Genomic DNA, 19,483 nt, shown 5'->3' on the forward strand with positions numbered 1-19,483 from the left:
CTTGGCGAAATATCACCTAATCCAGCGGTGGGCAGTGACATTTCACAAAATACTTCCTACCACGTTATTGGTTACAGTAATTTTGGCACCACTGCAGAAGCTTTATGAAGGGATAACAGCTGCTCAGGAACGAAACGTAGTGGACGCTACCTCTGGAGCCAGACAAAGTCAGATCTCCCCGGCCGCTTCCCTCCCCTAGCACGTGAAAGATCCGAACAGATCCCCAGAGCGTTACAAACATATTAGCGCACACTCAAAGACACCTACATCTGTGGGGAGAACAATTATCTCCATTTATTTTGTTTCATATACATCCATATTTTGAATTTTAATACAAAAGAAAAAAATTAGAATCTGACAAATGTTTACAAACAAGATACCTTCAAATAGATTTTACTCGTTTCAGTCTGGTGCAGAGTAAATGACAAATTGTACTGTTATATTCAAGGCAACAGAGTCTGTAGTCCATGACCACTCAGCCCAACTTTTATGCAAGCTTAATTGTTTTTATCTACCATGAATGATAAACTCATTGTTGATTCCCAGTTGTGTGTGTGTGCACATGTGTACATAGCAGCTCCTTTCATAGAAAGAAAAGACACCTAGAGGTCTTCTTGTACTTTTACCTACAGGAATCATGTTAAGATACAGAATGGATTACATGTGACCGGGGCTGGATTTATAAGAAAAAATAATTAGCTGACAAATGAGGGCAGCAATAAAAAAGCGTCTTTTTTGCAACAATAAATAAATACAGTCAAAGTTTTCTGTGTGGACTTTAAACCAGCTTCTTCACTGAAGAACAGACGTGGCATTTCCATGGAGTTAAACGTGACCCCATTTACTGTATCTTTTTTTCTTGCTCTCTTTCTCTCTCTCCTTCAACAAAACAAAGTTTTCCTGCTTCTGCCACAATAGTACAACAATTTGATCTTGACAAGAAAGTGGTGCTGCTGATTTTTATTTCTTTGTCCTTTGGACAAAATAAGCCAAGAATATAATTTGACTGTTGTGACCAATAAAAACGCAGTTTACATCAAGTCTCGTCAGGATAACCTGACTAAAAACATCTGGCTTCTCAGTTAAAAATTTCAGACAACCAGATTCTTGCTCGTGTGTTAGGTTAACACGCTGAACTCTAAGAAGCTGTAGACTGCAGTTTGTTGTTATGGGACCTGCAGAACGCAGAAGAAAGTCAAGAATTAAGCACCCTTCATGTTGGAGAACACAGTTGCCACAAAGGTGTTGCCGAGGGTAAAGCACAAGGAGGGAACTACCACCATGTTGCTTCCATTTATTTTTTCCCCCTTCAGACAAGAAGAACACTTAAAAGAATTCTCTCTGAATTTTAAGCACATTTTCTCCTGCAGTATACAAATATTTCAGTACTTGTAAAACGCAGCGTGTCACTGGAATATTCCAAGATGCCTGAAATCAGTTTTACTTTCATATTTACATAATAGTAGTCCATTAAAAAAAAAAAAGACATTTTAAATTGTGACTATTTATAATAACGTATACTTTGCTTAAATTTATTCAAGAAGTCTTTGGGTTAACTTAATAGAAAAAACTGAACAGGCATGTTAAAAAAAATCACATTTTTGCTAATCAGAGTTCAGCAAAACTCCTCTTTGACATTCACAGTTTTATTAGTGACTGAAAATAAAACAATAAAATACACGGTTTCCAAAATGAATTTTTCGTTTTTCTCAATACAGTATTCGAGGAATGGGACAGTTTTTTTGTTAATACAGTTATGTTTACCAGCACACGTTTGCCGGTAACAAAAACCAAAAACTCCACAACATTTACTTTTTAGACAAATGATCTGGATTTTTAGGGCAGTTTAATGTCATCGAATTGTACAATAAAACAAAGTGACCCCAACATCCAGTTTTGACTCCAGTTAAAAAGTTCAGACTAAAGATATCACAATCTGCAAGAAAAGAAAGAAGACGGATGGTATAAATGAAAAACAATAACAAATAAGATGCAGCAAAGAAATCAGCGTGCAAAATGCCGGATAACCAGCTAAAGCAAGATGACGGAAACATGAGTTGAAAACTACCTGATAAAAACCATTAATGCAGTGTTAAATTGGAAAGAAAAATGCTGGACTAATTCATTTGATCCCATCCCTTCTTATCGATCCTACCCTCGCTGCGTGCTGAAAATCGGACAGCTTCCACAATGCCGGACACATAGCGGAGCTTTCCATTTGGTTAATTACAGATGGACCTAATCCCGCATGAACCTTTGGAGCGGCAGCCTGCTACAGCCTTCACCCTACAGCCGGGCGGACAACCGCAGCCCCTGCACTCACAGCACTCCTGAGCGCGGCTGACAGGCACCCGGCACGCGTGACCCTCACAGGTGGCTGATGCTGCGACACACCAGTGATACTGCCGAGATCCGTGCGCGCCGTGGCTGGGGCGAGTAAGCCGGGTTTAGGAGCAGCTGGACGAATTATCCCATGATAATCTGGCTGGAGCCACACGACTGCCCTGTGCGGGCTGCCAGACAGAGTCGGCAAGAAAAAGAAAAAAAACTGCAGCAGAGCTGCCTAGTCGTCTTCTTTAGGGAAATGCTCTACATCGATTCTTCGACAGAAAAACATTATAAAAAATAAGTTTAATTTTAAGTAGTTAATTTTGAATTGTGTTCAGTTTTCCATATCTTACTTTAAACCTTACTTTTTCTCCCCATTTCAAATATGGGAAATCATAAAAAGATGAGAGAAGGTAGTAAAAATTATTTTAATCTCCTTCACTAGATCATAAGCTTCACGGAAGGGCTGTCTCTTTTTGGCATCTGAACAGTACTCAGCGCGCAGCAGACCATGACCAGAACAACGCGACCGCAGGATTTGTCCCGGTCAGAAAGGAGTCTCGGGAAGTGTTCTGCAGCCATGACTGAAAGTGTCGTTCCAAAATCATTTACGACACTGCCCAAATTTGCATCTAACAACTCATTTTGAACAAACATTACAAAGTAACCTCCATAAAATCATATTTAAGCCTTAATTTTGATGGAAAATGACAGCTGGCTATTACAGAACAGATTTTTATTTTTTTTTCCCCTTGAAAAGAAAAGCTGTTGTCCAGGAAAGCGCACGGAGCGGCAAATCCCTGTACGAATGCAAGGGAAGCTGACAAAAGCATTAAGGAGATTTTAGGGGACAACAGAACATGAGGACGAAGAGCAGATGAGGAAGATTTTAGCTTACCTGCTTGCCTTAAATCCTTTTAGTTTCTGTACAAAGAATGATTCGAGAACTTCTGCACACTGGTAAAAAGGGGAGTCGCTTGGATTGTAGTAACGACAGTTATCAAAAATTTTGGTCATATCTGCCACAAATTCCGTGACCTTTTTGTAGTAACGTTTCAGTATTCTTTCCTCCATGGTGGCAAGGTCTTTAAAGAAACGAAAGATTATTAAAATGAGACATTTTCATCCCAAACAGAAGCTCGTATTGTGAGGCTGTGGGAAGCAAAGCCTATCTCGGTTAGTTGCTTTCCCCGAACGCTGGCTGTGAGGCGGTGACACCAGCAGGTCTCCTTCAGGATCCACGCTTACACGTGGAGATGCCGTCTGCAGCTAAAGTAAAATGCAAGTATCAAAATGACATTGGAAAACTTGGGTCTTTGCAGGAAGCTACTTGCTTTTTCTGAAGAAATTAAGGAGAAAAAAAAAAGTCAGACAAATCTGGACTCAGTTACTTGTGCTTTCTTTTCTCTACAGCCCTCACTGAGGCGCGAGTCCTGCGCGTACAGGTAGCAGCTATCGGACCTTCTGATGATTTGTTTGAACTCCTGGTTGGCTTTGAATGAGTTACCAGTTCTCGTGGGCATACGCGCGTTACCTCATGGCACAGATGAAAGAGATTTCAAGTGCAGGATCATGCAAAATGCCGGTGCTCTCATTCTGACTAGACACATTAATGAGACCGGAACGGTGAAGCAAGCAGCGATTGTCCTACTTTAATGCAAATGTAAATTAGAAAGAGGGAGAGGAACGAGAACTGCCAATTACAAATGTATCTGTCTAAATGTATAGGGGCACTTTTAGCTGGAAAAACAATGACCTGCCCTTGGAAAATGCCCTTAAAATGCTTACTTTGAAATGCCAGTCATGCCAGAATGTGTAAAAACAAACCTAGATGGGCCCAGATTACCCCGTGTATTTTACACGTTTACTTGCAAACTGACAACTTTATTTTCCTGCTAGTTACATCAGAAAGAGCTGAATACACTTTTGTTCACTTCAGTCAACCATCATATGCTTAATTACGTTATTACTTGAGCTTTCCTTATCAACTTTAACCCATCAATTACAGAGCAGGCACTGTTTAGCATTTTCATAACGGCACAATCCAAAACTTTGGAACAGAAAAGGAGACGATTCCTAAGCAAGGTATTATTTTCAGTCAACGTACTATAATTTTGTCAAGATACTAAATTTAACTTTCCTATTTGTGGGATCAATAAGGAGTAGGTGGGAAAGATCAAACGCTACACCAGCTCTCACTGAGACGTGTGAAAAGGTACGGGTTCAGTAACTGTAGGGAAAGGAATAACATTTAGCAACACCATTTCTGGCAGGAGGCAGATGTCCCCAAGAGGTTTCACATTCACATGCTTACCTAGCTTATTCCTAGCTAATTGCTACGGTCTACTGAGATCAGAGTAAAACACTGTGAAGCTGCCGCATCTCCTCTGCCACTTCCCCCGCCCAGCGCTTGAACCAACTCTTGTTCATCTAGCTTTAAAGACGAATTACATACAGCATGAAATTTAGTACACCACCAAGTCGGATGAAGATAATTTTAAACTCCACCTTCAGCCGCACGTCACACTTAACTGTATTAGCACCGCGTTCTCCTCAAACTCCAGAGTACGCAACCCCCCTTTGTAGGAGGAACTGGTGCACAAAGACAGAAAAAAGCCAAGCAAAGCAAAACATAGCAAAATTGTCCTCTTGAAATAAATGCAGTAATCTAAAACCAAGAATTCTATCCTACTGCTGAACTGAATTTCCCATTTTATACATCAGTCCAACAGTATTTAGAGCTAAGAAGTTAGCTCAAAGTAGATATATTAACCCTCGTGAGCTTCTAAATATATCAGTGAGAAATCACATTGTTTCATCTGCCTAACAGCAAAAACTGTGTATTCTGCAGAACATATCTTCAAGATCCCTAGGACGGAAATGCTCAGCAGGCAATTAATTTGACATTCGAAAACCCGAATCCACTCACTCGCGCTATTGCTCAGAAACACTTACCCATCGGCTCTTTAATGACACCATAATAGTCTGGTGCATCGTTGGGATCTACTGGTTCTAGGAACGGCCATGCCATCTTGTGAGCCTGTCAGGAAAACAAGATACAATTAAAAAAAATAATTAAGTTAAATTTGCGCTATTATTAGCTAAATATTTTCATTATGCTTTTATCTGTTGGGGTCTAGAGATGAATTTAAGGAAGAAGCGCAGCATTACACGAAGAGGTAACTAGTTCTCATCTGATGACTGGGTAAAGTTTTAAATTTTAAAGCTCAGTGTCAATGACTGAGTAGTTGGTCTTCAAAACGGGAAACAACGTGAAATTCAGACATAACAGGATACGGCGCTACACAGGCTGCATAGAAAAGGATGCAAGGAATTTACCGAGAGCGCTTGGCTCTTCGCACCCAGAAATCAGCCACTGTTTTCACTTCCAAGTACTCTAAAATTAATGTGTTTTCACAAATGTCTGCAAAATATAGGACAACACAAAACGCTGCTCTTTGAGGATTTCTGTTACCACACAATTATTTTACCCAAATTCTGAAAACTTCTTTACAGTTGTAGCAGCAAAGGCCTATCTGGGAGTGACAGATAAACCAGAAATATGCTGTAACAGACAGCGAGGTAATCCTTATTATCAGGACGCCATCATTTACACGCTGATAACGACTGTCTGTGGGAACGCTCTTGAAATCTAGTATCTCTGAGATTAAAGTAGAGAAACATAGGCCAGAAATTACAGAAAACTAATCTGAGAGCAGAACATCGCACCTTCTACACGCTGTGCAGTGAGGCTGCCGCTCCGCCTTTTGGTACTCTGCGTAAACCTGCTTCCTTTAAAAGCCTTCCCCTGAAGAGACTGTTTAGTTTCGCTACCTCAGAACCAGTGATATACTAATTATTGTAAATACTCCTCAGCACTATAATACCAATCAAGTTTGCAGCTGACACAGTGGCATTTCTCACAAAGAAAAAAAAGCTTTGCGATTTCCTTTTTATAAAGTCTCAAAACTACTAGAAGAGAAATCAAAGCCTACTCCCTAGATATGTCCTACAGAGTACATCTCTCCGCTTTGCTGCCACCCTGATTCCCACCTGTAAGGAACGTAGTACTCTCCTTAAGCCTTCATAATCTTTATCAGTTAGTGGACTGAGCACAGTCATGGCATCTTCGGTGGACTGACACTGCGGACACACGTACTCATCAATGAGATCTGCCTCGCTTTGTAAGATGCCAACACAGCGCCCGTGATACCAGTTCTGACATCGGTCGCAGCCAATGTAAAATCTGCAAGAGCCACAAAAATGTTAGCGACTTGATCTGTGGAATACAACGGTCACATTTAAATACATAAGCCTGCAATCCCCTGCACGCAAGCAGATACTCGGCACGATCAAGTACAACAGCGTAACGTAATATTTCAGACGGACAAATTCTAATTACACTATTCAAACTGCTTTTGTATTTGCAAACAGGCTAAATTACAGACCATTTCAAAATTAGTTTCTAGATTTTATACTAGGCACTTTCAAGCAATCAAGATTTCAAAACTCATTCCTCTGCTTTAGAGTTGAAAGGAACAGTGTAATGCCAGAAGTCTCACCCAACCAGTATTCCAAAATAATTCAAGATACATTTTGTGCAAACTGGGCTACAACTAGGGCTCGTTTCACTCTGTACAGCCGTTTTTCAAATGGAAGCTTCAGTCTTGTAATTGAATACGGGAGGGGGAATCTATGACACAAAGCCTTATAGTAAAGATACCGACCATATACCCCCATATGAAAATTATACTTTCTACCCAGATCAGACTAAAGCACAAAAAATTCCACTAAATACTACATTTGTCTTTTAATCTAACCATCCCTCGTTAAAGAAAGAAAGAAAAAAATAAAATTCCCAATTTAAAGTACACGGGTTTTTTGGTTTTTTTTTGTTTTTTTTTTTTTTTTTTAAGACAAACAAACAAAACCAACACATTTTCACCACCCTGAAAACGTCACTTTTCCTAAACATTTACTGTATAGAAACATTTTGGAGAGGAAGACAATTACTGAAAAGCAATCGGTATTACAAACGAGTACAACATATGCAGAGTAACTTCGGTTTTGCTTTGTAAGGAACAGGTAACCACAGTCAGAGCAGTTTGCTACCTAAACATCAAAGAAGAGGTTCTTATCAGAACTCACTGCGACTCATCATAAGGTGTTCTGCAGATACAGTACAATTCCTCACTGCTGCCCTCTTGTGCCCGTTTACAATCATTACAGATGTACACATCCATTTTCTTAGCCTCCTTTTCTGTGATGCCAACACATTCTCCATGATACCAGTTAGTACAAAGATCACAGCCAATATAGAACCTAAAAGTATTCACAATGAAAATGACAATGTAATTGTCATTTCAAATGGCATGGCACTTTTCCCTGCTCTTCTCCCTGATGCGCTTTCTCGCTGGCCTGTTTCTTCAATTTTCTGTCTTGGTTTCCCTGCTTCCTAGCATTCTAGCCTCACAAACTAACATCTCATGCTGCCGCTATGCTGTCAGTAAGGTCACTTGGGTCAATTTTAAATTGACAGTTCATTAAAATGCACATCAATATGTAACCAGACTTTTGACAAAACTGGGCTAAAAACGTATGTCTCCAATGCGTGTGTGAAAAACTGTAAAAGGCACAAAAAGACAAGGCCAAAGAAAAAGATTTACATTTTCAAAACCGTAGCTCAAAAGCCACTGAAACATTTCCTTAAGATTTGAAAATGTAGGTCTCAGTTAATTTAAAAAACAAAAGCAAAGCGCAAACACCAACTAGGAGTTACGAGTATACTACGAAGAACATGCATACCAGCCATGGGTAGGGTACATATTGGTATAACATGATATGAAAGAAAACTGGGTCAGGACATGGTTGTCGTAATTGCCTTTTTTTTTTTGGGGGGGGGGGGGAGGGAAGGGCGCACTGAAAAACATATTAAACTACTCAAAATTGCAACAAATTGGAACGTGGACCTTTCTTCAGAGAATAATGTCTACTCTCAGACACAGCTGTGTGACGGAACCAGATGTGGTATGACACAAAGCGAAGGGGACCAGGTACAGAATCATGGGAATGGGACCTTGCACAGAATGATGACAAAACCGTAAAATATTATGCAAGGATGTTTGACATTTTGTGTATGGATATCTCAAAACATACCTATGACTAGTGACAACCAACCAGATGGGCGAAGTTACACATCCATTCTCTCTGCCTAAGCAAAAGCAAGCTGACTCAGAACCTCCATCCTCCTAAATTTTGGAGACTGCCAACCACCTGCCAGGTGCTGCTGTAGGAATTCCTGCCCCCCGCCTGCAAGCACTGCCCGCCGGACACTGCACACCAGCAACAGGACAGAAGCTAGCACGTGTTCCACAAAACAAGCATCTCTAATTTCTTGGGCATCTGCATACGTCCCGCATACTCAGATCCTCCCTTTTCTCTTAATTTTCAGTCAGACAAATCAAAAAAAAAAAAAATAACATTATCATACAACCCAACCTTCCATAAAGAATGGGCAGACACGGCTCCTTCCGACAACTATCACCAGCGATTCAGCCCGTGTCCTCTCGCCAAGAGGGACCGCGTCTGTTTGCTCCTGGTGATCTGGAAGCACGTTTAGGCCTGGATGTAGATGCCGAACCTTGGCACCAGAATGTGGAACGGGTGTCACACGATGCTTTAACAAATACGTTGGAATCTCAGTAGGAATCTTAGAAGGATACCCTTACTGACCACCCTCGAAACCAGCATGAGCAAATCCTTACAGCCCTGGAGTATCACAAACCAGAACTAAACGTAAGAGATTTGCAATAAAATACACAACAGAACGACTTTTGAGGATTTACTACGTCCTAAAAAATGCATCGGGTATTCACAATATACCACAAATTAGCTTTTCAAGCAGCACATCTATCTTTTCTGAAGTAGAAGACAGACACCAGCACAAAGAGGAGTATCTGATGCCTATATACATAGGAAAATGAAAGGATAATGTGGTTCAACAGTACAGTCACCGTTTGCAAGAACATAAAATTTAGAATTCATAAAAAGCAAAGCAGCTGAACTGAATCATATTGCTAAGTATACTACTAAGTTGTTAACATTTCATTTTCTTGAAGTTTTTATTCTGTGCATTTAAGCACAGTTCTCAATTCAGGCCTCCAAAACTCACCCTGTGCCCACATTTCTCACCAGCTTACTCAAACGCCCACTGGAGCTGGAGTGAGTCTGATGAATCCTTTTGCCCACAGAATTCGTTCATCCCGTTTTAGTTTTGTGACAGCTCTATCGCTCACTAACAAGGGCAGCGGTAACACACAGACCTGTGTTCGGTATCACGACCAAACGAGAACAGGGTATCCTCCTAAGTTTACTGGGTGACAGAAAGCCTAACACAACGTTCTGACTTGAAGCGAGATATCCCTTAGACATCCCTTAGAATGAACAGTGAATTAACAGCAGCATCAGAAACCCGCTGTTCCTACAGCGACGGCAGCACAGAGAGCCGTGCCCTTCCCCACGCTGGTGTAATGGTCAGAGCTGCTGAACAGCAAGGCAAGGTGAAAAAACCCAAAGACCTCAACTTCATTTGGAAATACATCTATATACTAAAAAAATAAAAGGCTAGAAGGAACCTCAAGAGATCCCCTAGTCCTGGCCCCAGCTGTGGAATGAAGAACCCTTGCTGGCGTGAAAGCACCGCTCCACCTCTACCCTTTCCTCCTGTTATCAGCACTTCAATCACCACCAAACGACACCAATTAATACTCTTTGGTATTGTCACTTGTTGAGCAGACACATACTCACTTGGAACTGGTGTGAAGTCAAATTTATTTACATACATCTCTACACAGCTATCACATGTTAACCATTGCTAGTTACTGATGGTAGTCACTTCTAGCTTAAGCAGGACTGCGTAACGCTGTCCCCTGCAACCCATTCAATCCTCCGCTCCAGCACCTACGAAATTTCTTCACAAACTTTGTACATAGCGTAAATATTTTTCCTCGTCCACAGTCAGAATCAAACTACAGAGAACTGCAGTTTTCACTTTGTCAAATGCTTACACGTTCTTTTTTTTATCAACCCTGGGATGTAAATTATAACACACAGAAAACATTTCTGCCTGAAACATTGTCCAAAGTGAACCGCACTCCAGGAACTCGGAACGCCCTTTACTGCCTATTGACTTACCAAAAACCAGTAATTTATTGGAAGACGGTACCAAAGCTATTTCTAAAGAACACCAGCTACTTGTGCACAAGAAATTGCTCAAACCAAATTGTCACTTGCTTCCGAGGCAGAGGCAAAACGGCAAAAGAAAGAATAAGAGAGAGGAGGAAAAAAAAAGAGTATGTGCATGTGAGACAGAAAGGTCATACAATGGAAACATGCAAACAAGTAGAAATATAAATCATGTACATTAATAGTATAAATCAAGTATGTTAATAGTTTTGTAACTGCTAGTGGAAAACAGAGACTTTATTCTTTATGCCTTAGTGATCACTGCAATAACACCTGCTACCCTATCTCCGGTTCTAGCACTACCTTGCACTAACAGCTAAACACTAAAGCTAAAGCTAGGAATACACAGGAGAGGGCTACGGCGTTGGCTACTCACTTAGACTCATCGTAAGGCGTTTTACAGATGCAGTAAAGCTTTGTGTCCTTCTTTGTTTCCTTTGAGGTAGTAGAAATCATTTTCTTTTTCTTGGACTTGGAAGCTGACGAATCTTTCTCCTCCTCTCGCTTCCTCTTCTGGGAGGATACTGGCATCGGGACGGTGGTGGAGGAGGAGGAGGTGACGCCGGCTGCGTGCTGCGGCGGTGGCGGCGGTGGCAGTGGTGGCGGCGGCGGTGGTGCAGCGGCTGCAGCTGCGGCTGCTGCAGCTGCGGCTGCTGCTGCCGCGGCAGCTGCCTGGGCTTTTTCTTTTTCTTTCTTAATTTTAGTCAAGTCTTTCTTTAGCTCCTCCTGAAGTATGTTAAACGAATAAATAGAGAGTGAGGGACTTCATGTGATTATTCCAGGACGGGATTAAAATCTAGACATAAATCCCAATGCTTAACCAAAAGAAAATAATTAAAGCCATTTAAATATGCAATTTTTTAAATGTGCTTAACCTACAATTCACATAACATTAAGGGATGACACTCTTAGCCTACTATGACCCGTTGGCTGTAATTTATCAGAAGCTGTTTCAGGAAACAAGGCAATTTCAGTCCAGAGGAACCCAAGAAGCATAAAAAGGACATATACCAGCTTCGCAGAGATCTGCGCATCCGCAACAGGAACTTCTTCCCGTATCTTTCTTTAAACGCTCACTGAGCGAACAGATAAATCAAAAATGAACGCAGAAATGTTCTCCCCACCCTAAAATCAAATTAGTCTTTGAGAATACCTGTCCTTACCTGCACTTCAATTTGTAGATCCTTGTCCAGAAGTGCTCTTTTTTTCAATATTTCAGCTTTCAGCTGTTCTTTATGCTTGAAGAGCAGAGCCGAGAGCTTAGTAGCATTCTGTTTACTGCGCTTCTGTTCTACGCTCTCTTCTCGTTTTCGTTTCTTAGCTGCCTGTTTTTCCTCTTTGTCTATCTTATCCAGAATATATTTCATCACTTGGTTGCACACAATCATTCTGGGGAAGAAATAAAGGAAAAGTACGTTGTGCTGAGCTGCCTATTTATCCCCAGTTGAGAATGCAGAACCACTTAATTCTCCAGTCTCTGCAAGTCGCAAGCTAAATTACTACATTTCTTAAGACTACCAGGTAAATTCAGTAACACACATTGCTCCCACTCCCACTTATTTACTAGAACACCGCGGGGAGAGATGACGTCCCTAGTTAGGCTCAAGAGGGCCAGTCCCAATTTCATGTTACTGATCGTTCCTCTCCTTCCCCTACAAAACTCCAACCAGAGCTTAGGCTTCGGTACGATGAGAGGTATTTTCACTTGTGTCCTGGTTTGAGGTAAAACAGAACCAATTTTCTGATTTGTAATTTTACTTTTTAGCTGGGCCTCTTCTAACTGACTAAAGCCTGAAATTAACAGCATATTCTTTAGAAACCGCTCACTCTCAGAGTGGTAAGACCTGATTACACCAAGGAACTGTATGCACAGGGGCTCTTGCTTAGACTTATTGCTATAACAACCAAGGTCAGCTAACTTCGCTGCTTGCCCTGTTAGAGGGTCGGAAGCGTGGAAGCATAGAGGGGTCCCACCTGCAGGGAGGAGCAGACGGGACAGGGGACCCCAAACTGCCCAACAGGGTGTTCCATCCCATCTGCACCACGCTCAGTATAAAAGCTGAGGGATCAAAGGGGCAAGGGGGCTCTGGCTCGCTCTTTCTTCAATGGCCGACGTCTGAGGAGGACCCTGTCTGTTCGTCTGCCTTTGATCCCGATCCGAGCACTCCGGACTCTAGTTCCGGAATTCAGCTCCTCTCCATCGCTGACTCCAGTCTGGGACTTTCCCTGTGTCTGCTGGTGACGCCATCGTCATCCTGGGAGCTGGATACGGTTTTGTATATATTGTATACTTTTTTCTTTAATTTTTATTATTCTATTATTATTTACTATTTTCTTATTTATTATTATTTTCATTAAAGTAGTTTAGTTCTTTTTCTAAACTCGTAAATCTCCTTATCCCTTCCTCTCCCCTCTGAGGAGAGCGGGGGGGAGGGCCATCTGTTGTTCTGATGGGCCCATCCGGCCAAAGCCACGACAACTCGGTTCAGTTTCCACACACGTGTTTGAAAGAACTGGATGTTGTTTATTCTGATGTGGGATGAAAGCAAGCCGGAAGCCTGTAACAACTTCCAAAACATACATTTCCACCCTCCAGTGACCACCAAATATTACTAAGTTTTTGTGTTTTGCCATAAGGACTGATTTTTCAGTGCATCAAATTCACTATAAAACGGTTCCCAATTTCTTCACTAATGACAACTCAGGCTTAATTTTTCATCTGCTTTATAAATCTCTTTTCCTGCTCATTTGTTCTGCAATTTTCATTTATTCTGCTTTATATTTCAATCAGAAAATGAATGTATTTTGGTTCTTCTGAATTTACTTTTCCCTTCCCATTCTATTTCAAACCCTCTAGAAAACAATGCTTCTCGTTGCCAGAGTGACCGTGAAAAATAACTCCCATTGACACATGAGCTGGAAGCAAACAACAAAATAGCAACGGCCAGGGCAAGCAGCTGCTGTTAACTCCGTACTCTTCGGCTCAGACGTATTGTCTTTTGATATACATCCGTATTTTGATGACAGTGTAATACGCTAGCTGTTTTGTAGGGCAGTACCATTTTGTTTACTTTGCTCTTTTTACCTGAACTGTATCTACTCGGTTTAGTCTGTTTTTTCACCAGGAAAGATAGCCCAACTACACTTCTGGAGAAGACAAGACAGCTGTACCACAAAGCAAGCTAGTTAGAACTCTTGTGGACACCGTTACATGAAGAGTATACGATAACACCTCTTATTCTCGACGCGATTGCGAACATTAGGTGAGTAGCACCTAGTGATACTGTTGTAATCAACAAAGCTTGTACTCTGATTCGATGATCAAAATTTTATAGAAAACATTAATCTTTTGCATACTGACAACACACACACTCTCTTGTGATTATCCGACTGAAGCAACTGCATGAGTGAAAAGGAGTCAAAATAACCCAAGACAAATGACAAACGCTCCAAATCTGTGTTTAGCAGCTTCAGGCATAAAAATCTCCTTTTTTGTCGAATAGCGCTATCTCCCAATTCTTCAGCTCCTTCTGTAGAGTGGGATGTACAGTGGCCAAGAATGGAAATAAACTGCCATGATAAAGGATAAACAAAACCCAGGCTTTTCTGCAAGAGAACCATTAATTCTCTATTCTGTGCTCCTTCAAGGATGTTTTGTACCTTGAAGTTAAAAACTGTGGCCAGCTCTAAACACATGCAGTACAAAATTTCACTTTAAAAACATATAATCAAAATAAAATTGAGAATATACAGGATTCGATTACTTAAAGAACGTCATTATGACTGTTACTTTAACCAATTTTTAAAATAGCAAAATGTCTTTAAGCAAGTTTTTACAAACCAGTGTTTTATTATACCACCATTAAAGGATGTTATAGATGTAAAACTTTTGCACGTAAAGATGCACTATGATGGATATTCACCTCTGATTTTCTTCCCTCTCAGCTGGAGTCAGTGTCTTCTTCTGTTTCAAGTGTTCTATGACAGCATTCTGTTTCATAACCACCTGTAGGATGATACAGAATCCAAAATAAAACAGGAAAGCTTTAGCCAGTATTTCATAACATTACTGGGAGAACCAGGACATTTCCTAACTTAAAGAAAAAAAGTGTTATTTATTTCAGTGACGAAATAAAACTGATTTTATCAGGGGAGCAGTGCTTGTTTAAAGCAACTATTTGAAAATGAAATTGAAAATTAACATCATCTCCACCCCCCCCAGAGTAGGATATTTTGCTTATGCCAAGTTAAAACCTAGGGACTAAATGTAAATTGACAGTATTTCTTCAGTGACTGGTTGTTTTATTTTAAGAAATGGTAAGAGACTATTATATATATTTTTTTTTTTTTTTTAAGCCCCGCAGCCATCCAACAGCATTACATTTCAGATACCTCTTTGAAACCTCAGTTTCCTACAGCAGGCAATGGAAGTACATGTGTTGTGAACATCAGCTCTCCTGCCTACAACCTAGCCTTCCTGAACTGAGAATAAAGACGTACCGTCCCAGCAGCTAGTGGAAAGTCAAATGAAGGTGCCAGAAGACTGCAAACATGGTACAATCGACCTGATGTGCTGAATTAACCTAGAATAGTTAATTAAATTGCCAAAAGCAATCGTGCACTAACTTTGAAAGAATCAAATTAACTGCCTATCAAATGTATTAACATTGTTAACAAGAACAGGCATTTAAAATGAGATTTGTTTCATTAATGAAGTTTTCATTTCCTTCTGTTAACTTTACCTGTTTCTGGATAATGTCACTTTGATTAGAAGCCTGAAGGGTGTGCTCACGTTTAATTTCTATCTGTTGCTGCTTTTTCTTCTGTTGCTGCTCCCTGAGCTGCTGAACTCTCTGCAGCTGCTCCTGAACACTAGCTGCTTGAACTGTCACCACATTCTGAATCTGGTGAGCCTGTACTGGGCTACTTTGTTGGATCTGAATAGGTAACTGAAGCTTGATCTGCTGGGGCACACTGCCTTGTTGGGCTTGTATCTGAGCCACAACATGTGACTGAAGCTGAGAGAGAACTTGGACTTGTTGCTGAAGCTGAGGCACTGCAATAACTTTTGTTGGAGGCTGCTGAAGTTGCAGCTGAGGACGAGTTGGGGATTGCACAGGAACCTGATTTAAACTTTGAGTAGTTGGAAGGGTTGAGACCGAAGTCTGAACCTGAGGCTGTGATTGCTGCAGCTGAGCTTGAATTTGTATGGGAGCATGGGGCTGCATCTGAATCTGTTGTTGGGTTGTAGTCTGCACCTGAGCTGGTTGCTGAGGCTGGGCTTGGGACTGGCCTTGTGGAAGGATTGCAGTCTGCGGCTGACTCTGGACTTGCACTGGAGATTGCCCTTGAGCCTGGGGCTGTGCTGGAGACTGAACTGGAGATTTAGACGACTGTGCTTCAGGTGTGACTGGAGAGTCAACCGTCGCCGGAGTCTGAGGTTCAGGCTGGGCCTGGGTTTCGGGCTGCAGAGCCGGCTGCGGTGCCTGCGGCTGGGCCAGCGGCACGGGCTGAGCGCCCTGGTTCTGCGCTTGGGGCTGCGCTTGCTGCTGACCCTGAGGCTGCGGCTGAACCGGCGGCAGCACCGATGTTGGCTGTGCCTGTAGAGCTGGCTTCTGTTCCCCTGTAGCTGTGAAGGATAAAAACAGGTATTCCATTCATTTCAGATGACACGTCTGCGAGCCTTACTAATTTGAACCTTTTAGATCTACTGCAAAGCTCTATGCAGAAACTCAAGAGATTTCTAAGCTTATAATACGCTTCCAACAAATTTACTGTAACAAGAGACCATCTCCAACTCCATAAAAACTCCCGTGCAACCTAAATTGAAGATTTTTCTGCTGAGGAGAACAAAGCTTACCCGTGGTTGAAGTAGAAACTGTTGTTGTAGTTGTGCTAGCTGTAGTAGCAGCTGCTGGTAGTGGGGTGAAAAGAAATCTCTGAATTGTACCATTTGGCATAGCTGCTTGCATAAGCTGTTGTCCTGGACCAGGTATTACCGTCACACCCTGAGGGATTAATTGTAATTGACCAGTAGTTTGACCTTGTCCCTGAATTACCACAGTTAATCCTTGACTGCCACCCTAAAAAAAAAAGTTAATATTGATGTATTACTGAGACATTTCTTAGACATACTTTGGTGAAAATCGGGAGAATTAGGGTTTTGGATTTCAGAATTCAATACTTTTACCACATACGTAGCATGTGAGATCATGAAATACTAAAATACTTTTGACAATACTGTCATCAACAGATTACTGGGTTGGAATTAGTTACACATATTTTCATCCAAATATCGACAAGAACTCTAGCCAGAAAGCAGCTACAATGGAACACCTTTGTTCCTAGAATTTACAAGCAATACAGAGCATGGATAATTGTAGACACACTATTAATTACTTTCTCAAGAACCCCAACAGTTTGTGTAAAAGTTCTCGGCACTGAAAATATTTCCTAACCATGTATCAGATCCTGCCCAAGGGTGAGCTTTCACGACTGACTGTTCAGTCTGCAATGTATTGTGAATTTCTGTTGCTTAAGCTAACACTCAGGCAGCTCGCGACACCACTCAGCTCAGCGACGGAGAAGGCAGGGTATGCTCCCAACACCTGCATCGCAGAACTTCACGTTTTGTGAACCCATCGAATAGAATAAGGTCCCTACAAAAAACCTTCTGAATCTTTTGGTGTGGAAGTGAACTCTCTTGTTCCACACAGAACAATCTTATCCGGCAACAAGTAGACTATATATTACAATAATTTATACATATTATTTATAATTTGAAGAGTAGCTATTGTGGTAACTCACAGAAGTCTGTTTTTACCCTATGGCTTGACTCTAAACTTATTTTTTGCCAACAGACCTTCATGATCTGAGCAGAAGCTGTAAGAACTTTTTCCTCCTCCGGCTCCACCTACTGTAATTTTTTCCTCTGAGACTCTGGATAACATGAAAACTAAATCTTCGCATAAAATCAAATGACAAGGAATGAACATTATGTTCTGAATCTCTACAAAATACAAAATAATTATGTTCCTTACTGCTATTAATGCAAAGAATTTTCCATTGTGCTAAACTTTCCTGATGCTAGTTATATTACTAGGGAATACAATAGGAAGAGATATTTAAGACTTTACATATAGTGTTTAATCTTCTTTCAGTCTGTAATTATGCCATCGGTCATCCCAAATGAAGGCTGAAACAAATTTATGAGCAGATACACTACACTGCTGAAATCCAAAGGCTCGCTAAGATGTATCCGAACTATTAGCACATTTTCATGCCCAGAGGATGTAAAATATTTTACCTGGCCTTGTGTTAGTTGCGTGAGTTGGGCCATAGTAAGCTTCACTTGTCCCTGCTGAGGGCGAGGGGGCTGCGGTGTGGTTTGTGGCTGTATCTGAGGCGGTGTGCCAGGACTTGTGACCATCTTCTGTCCAGCACTGGAAGAAGCTGTGCTGGTACTAGAGACTGCTGTTGAGACAGGCTGACCCCTGATGATTTGCGTCACCACTTGCTGTGTCTGACCTGTAAGAGAATAATTTGTGGTAAGAAATGTGTTTCCAACATTTTAACCATTAGCACAGCAAACCTCCCAGTCACCAACGACTCGCGGTAGCGTACAACCAGGTAAGTGAAGCAAACACTGCAGTTTGCACGTAAGTTTTCTTTACAAACCATTTGTCTGTGTGGTTGACTAAAAATGTCTGCAAAATGTTTTCTATTTTAATTCAATTCACATACTTACAGAGTACTTCAAACACTTAGCTTGCCTTTAAAAAAAAAAAAAAAAGGCTTTCTCAATGCACAATTATTCTAAACTTCTATTTTTGTTTTCAAACGAATGGACGTAAAGATCCTGGTGTCAATGATGAACAACACTGACAAAGCCTGCAACCAACACATTCAAAAGCCAGAAGAGGCACTTATTAGAAGTCACGCATCAAAATGAGGTATTTTTGCATTGGGACACACGATTCAGAAAGTATTTATGAAGAAACAAACCATGGATTTCACACTGGAAATTTAAATATTAAAATGAACCTACTGGCTGGAAGAATACCTTGTTGCACCACTAGAGGTGTTCGAATGATGGTCTTTCCAAGCGTTGACTGCTGAAGGGGTGTCCGTATTACTGTCATACCGGGGCGGAGCGGTGTCCCTTGCACTACCTACACACACCAGAATGGAGTGCAGATGTAAACTTGTGAAAAAAGCTGCTGGGATATGGCCCTGATGTGGTTTTATATATTATTATTTTTTTAAATTTTAATATAGTAAGAAATGACAAGATACAAGCAGATCCAGTATTTTTTCATCCATGCCCACACTGCCAAGGCTTACCAAGCTCTAAACTATTAATTTTTCCAATTGGAGAGAATTGTTGTGCCTCCTTGGAATAAAGGATCCATAAACGCTATTGCTGAGATGAGCCAAAAACATTGAGAAGTGACTAGACAGAACATTTAATATCTGCCAATAACTTAAAAGATATGCACCCACATTTTTTGCATTAAATAATCAGAAAACCGTCTTACTTGTGAAGTGCTCGTTGTTCCTAACGTCCCTGTGGTATTTGGCCTAATCGTTACGGTTGCGGTCCTTGGCTGGAATGAAGTAAATGTTTGACTTGCACCTGTAGTTGATGGAATGATACCCAATACCTTCTGCTGAACTTGAACAACACCTAATTAAAGAAAAATTGAGAACTCATTAATGACTTAAATTGCCAGCAAAAGAAGTAAATGCAACTCCAGGGTGGCATTTAGAAATCAGTCTCCAGGTTTCTAGAACACCTTTGAGTCTTTCAACATTTCTCGGGAGAACCTTTGTCATATTGTAAAAAGAGGCAGCACTGGACTTTGTCGATAGTCCTACTACATTTTAAGTTAGGAAACAGGTGTTTTAGAAA

The 19,483-nt window shown here is 41.1% G+C and overlaps 1 protein-coding gene across 11 annotated transcripts in view; it reads right to left on the bottom strand.

Annotated features, from left to right (window-relative positions):
* Positions 1 to 334: 334 nt before the first annotated feature.
* BPTF (bromodomain PHD finger transcription factor) overlaps positions 335 to 19,483 on the bottom strand; it is a 57,568-nt gene continuing 38,419 nt past the window's right edge. For 5 of the 11 annotated variants that reach the window (XM_063352584.1, XM_063352580.1, XM_063352582.1 and 2 more), the window contains 13 exons: positions 19,110 to 19,258; positions 18,620 to 18,743; positions 17,879 to 18,099; positions 16,433 to 16,655; positions 15,315 to 16,201; positions 14,496 to 14,578; positions 11,736 to 11,961; positions 10,949 to 11,298; positions 7,477 to 7,650; positions 6,382 to 6,574; positions 5,284 to 5,368; positions 3,227 to 3,413; positions 335 to 1,175 (listed from right to left, as the gene is read on the bottom strand). In XM_063352584.1, coding sequence (XP_063208654.1) covers positions 1,139 to 1,175; positions 3,227 to 3,413; positions 5,284 to 5,368; positions 6,382 to 6,574; positions 7,477 to 7,650; positions 10,949 to 11,298; positions 11,736 to 11,961; positions 14,496 to 14,578; positions 15,315 to 16,201; positions 16,433 to 16,655; positions 17,879 to 18,099; positions 18,620 to 18,743; positions 19,110 to 19,258 — 2,939 coding nt within the window. In that variant the 3' untranslated portion in view covers positions 335 to 1,138. Of the gene's footprint in view, positions 1,937 to 3,226; positions 3,414 to 5,283; positions 5,369 to 6,381; positions 6,575 to 7,476; positions 7,651 to 10,948; positions 11,299 to 11,735; positions 11,962 to 14,495; positions 14,579 to 15,314; positions 16,202 to 16,432; positions 16,656 to 17,878; positions 18,100 to 18,619; positions 18,744 to 19,109; positions 19,259 to 19,483 lie in introns of all 11 variants that reach the window. The other 6 variants (XM_063352585.1, XM_063352577.1, XM_063352579.1 and 3 more) reach the window with 5 other exon arrangements.

This window comes from Chroicocephalus ridibundus, chromosome 14 (genome assembly GCF_963924245.1).
Source record: "Chroicocephalus ridibundus chromosome 14, bChrRid1.1, whole genome shotgun sequence".
In the NCBI taxonomy this organism is placed as follows: Eukaryota; Metazoa; Chordata; class Aves; order Charadriiformes; family Laridae; genus Chroicocephalus; species Chroicocephalus ridibundus.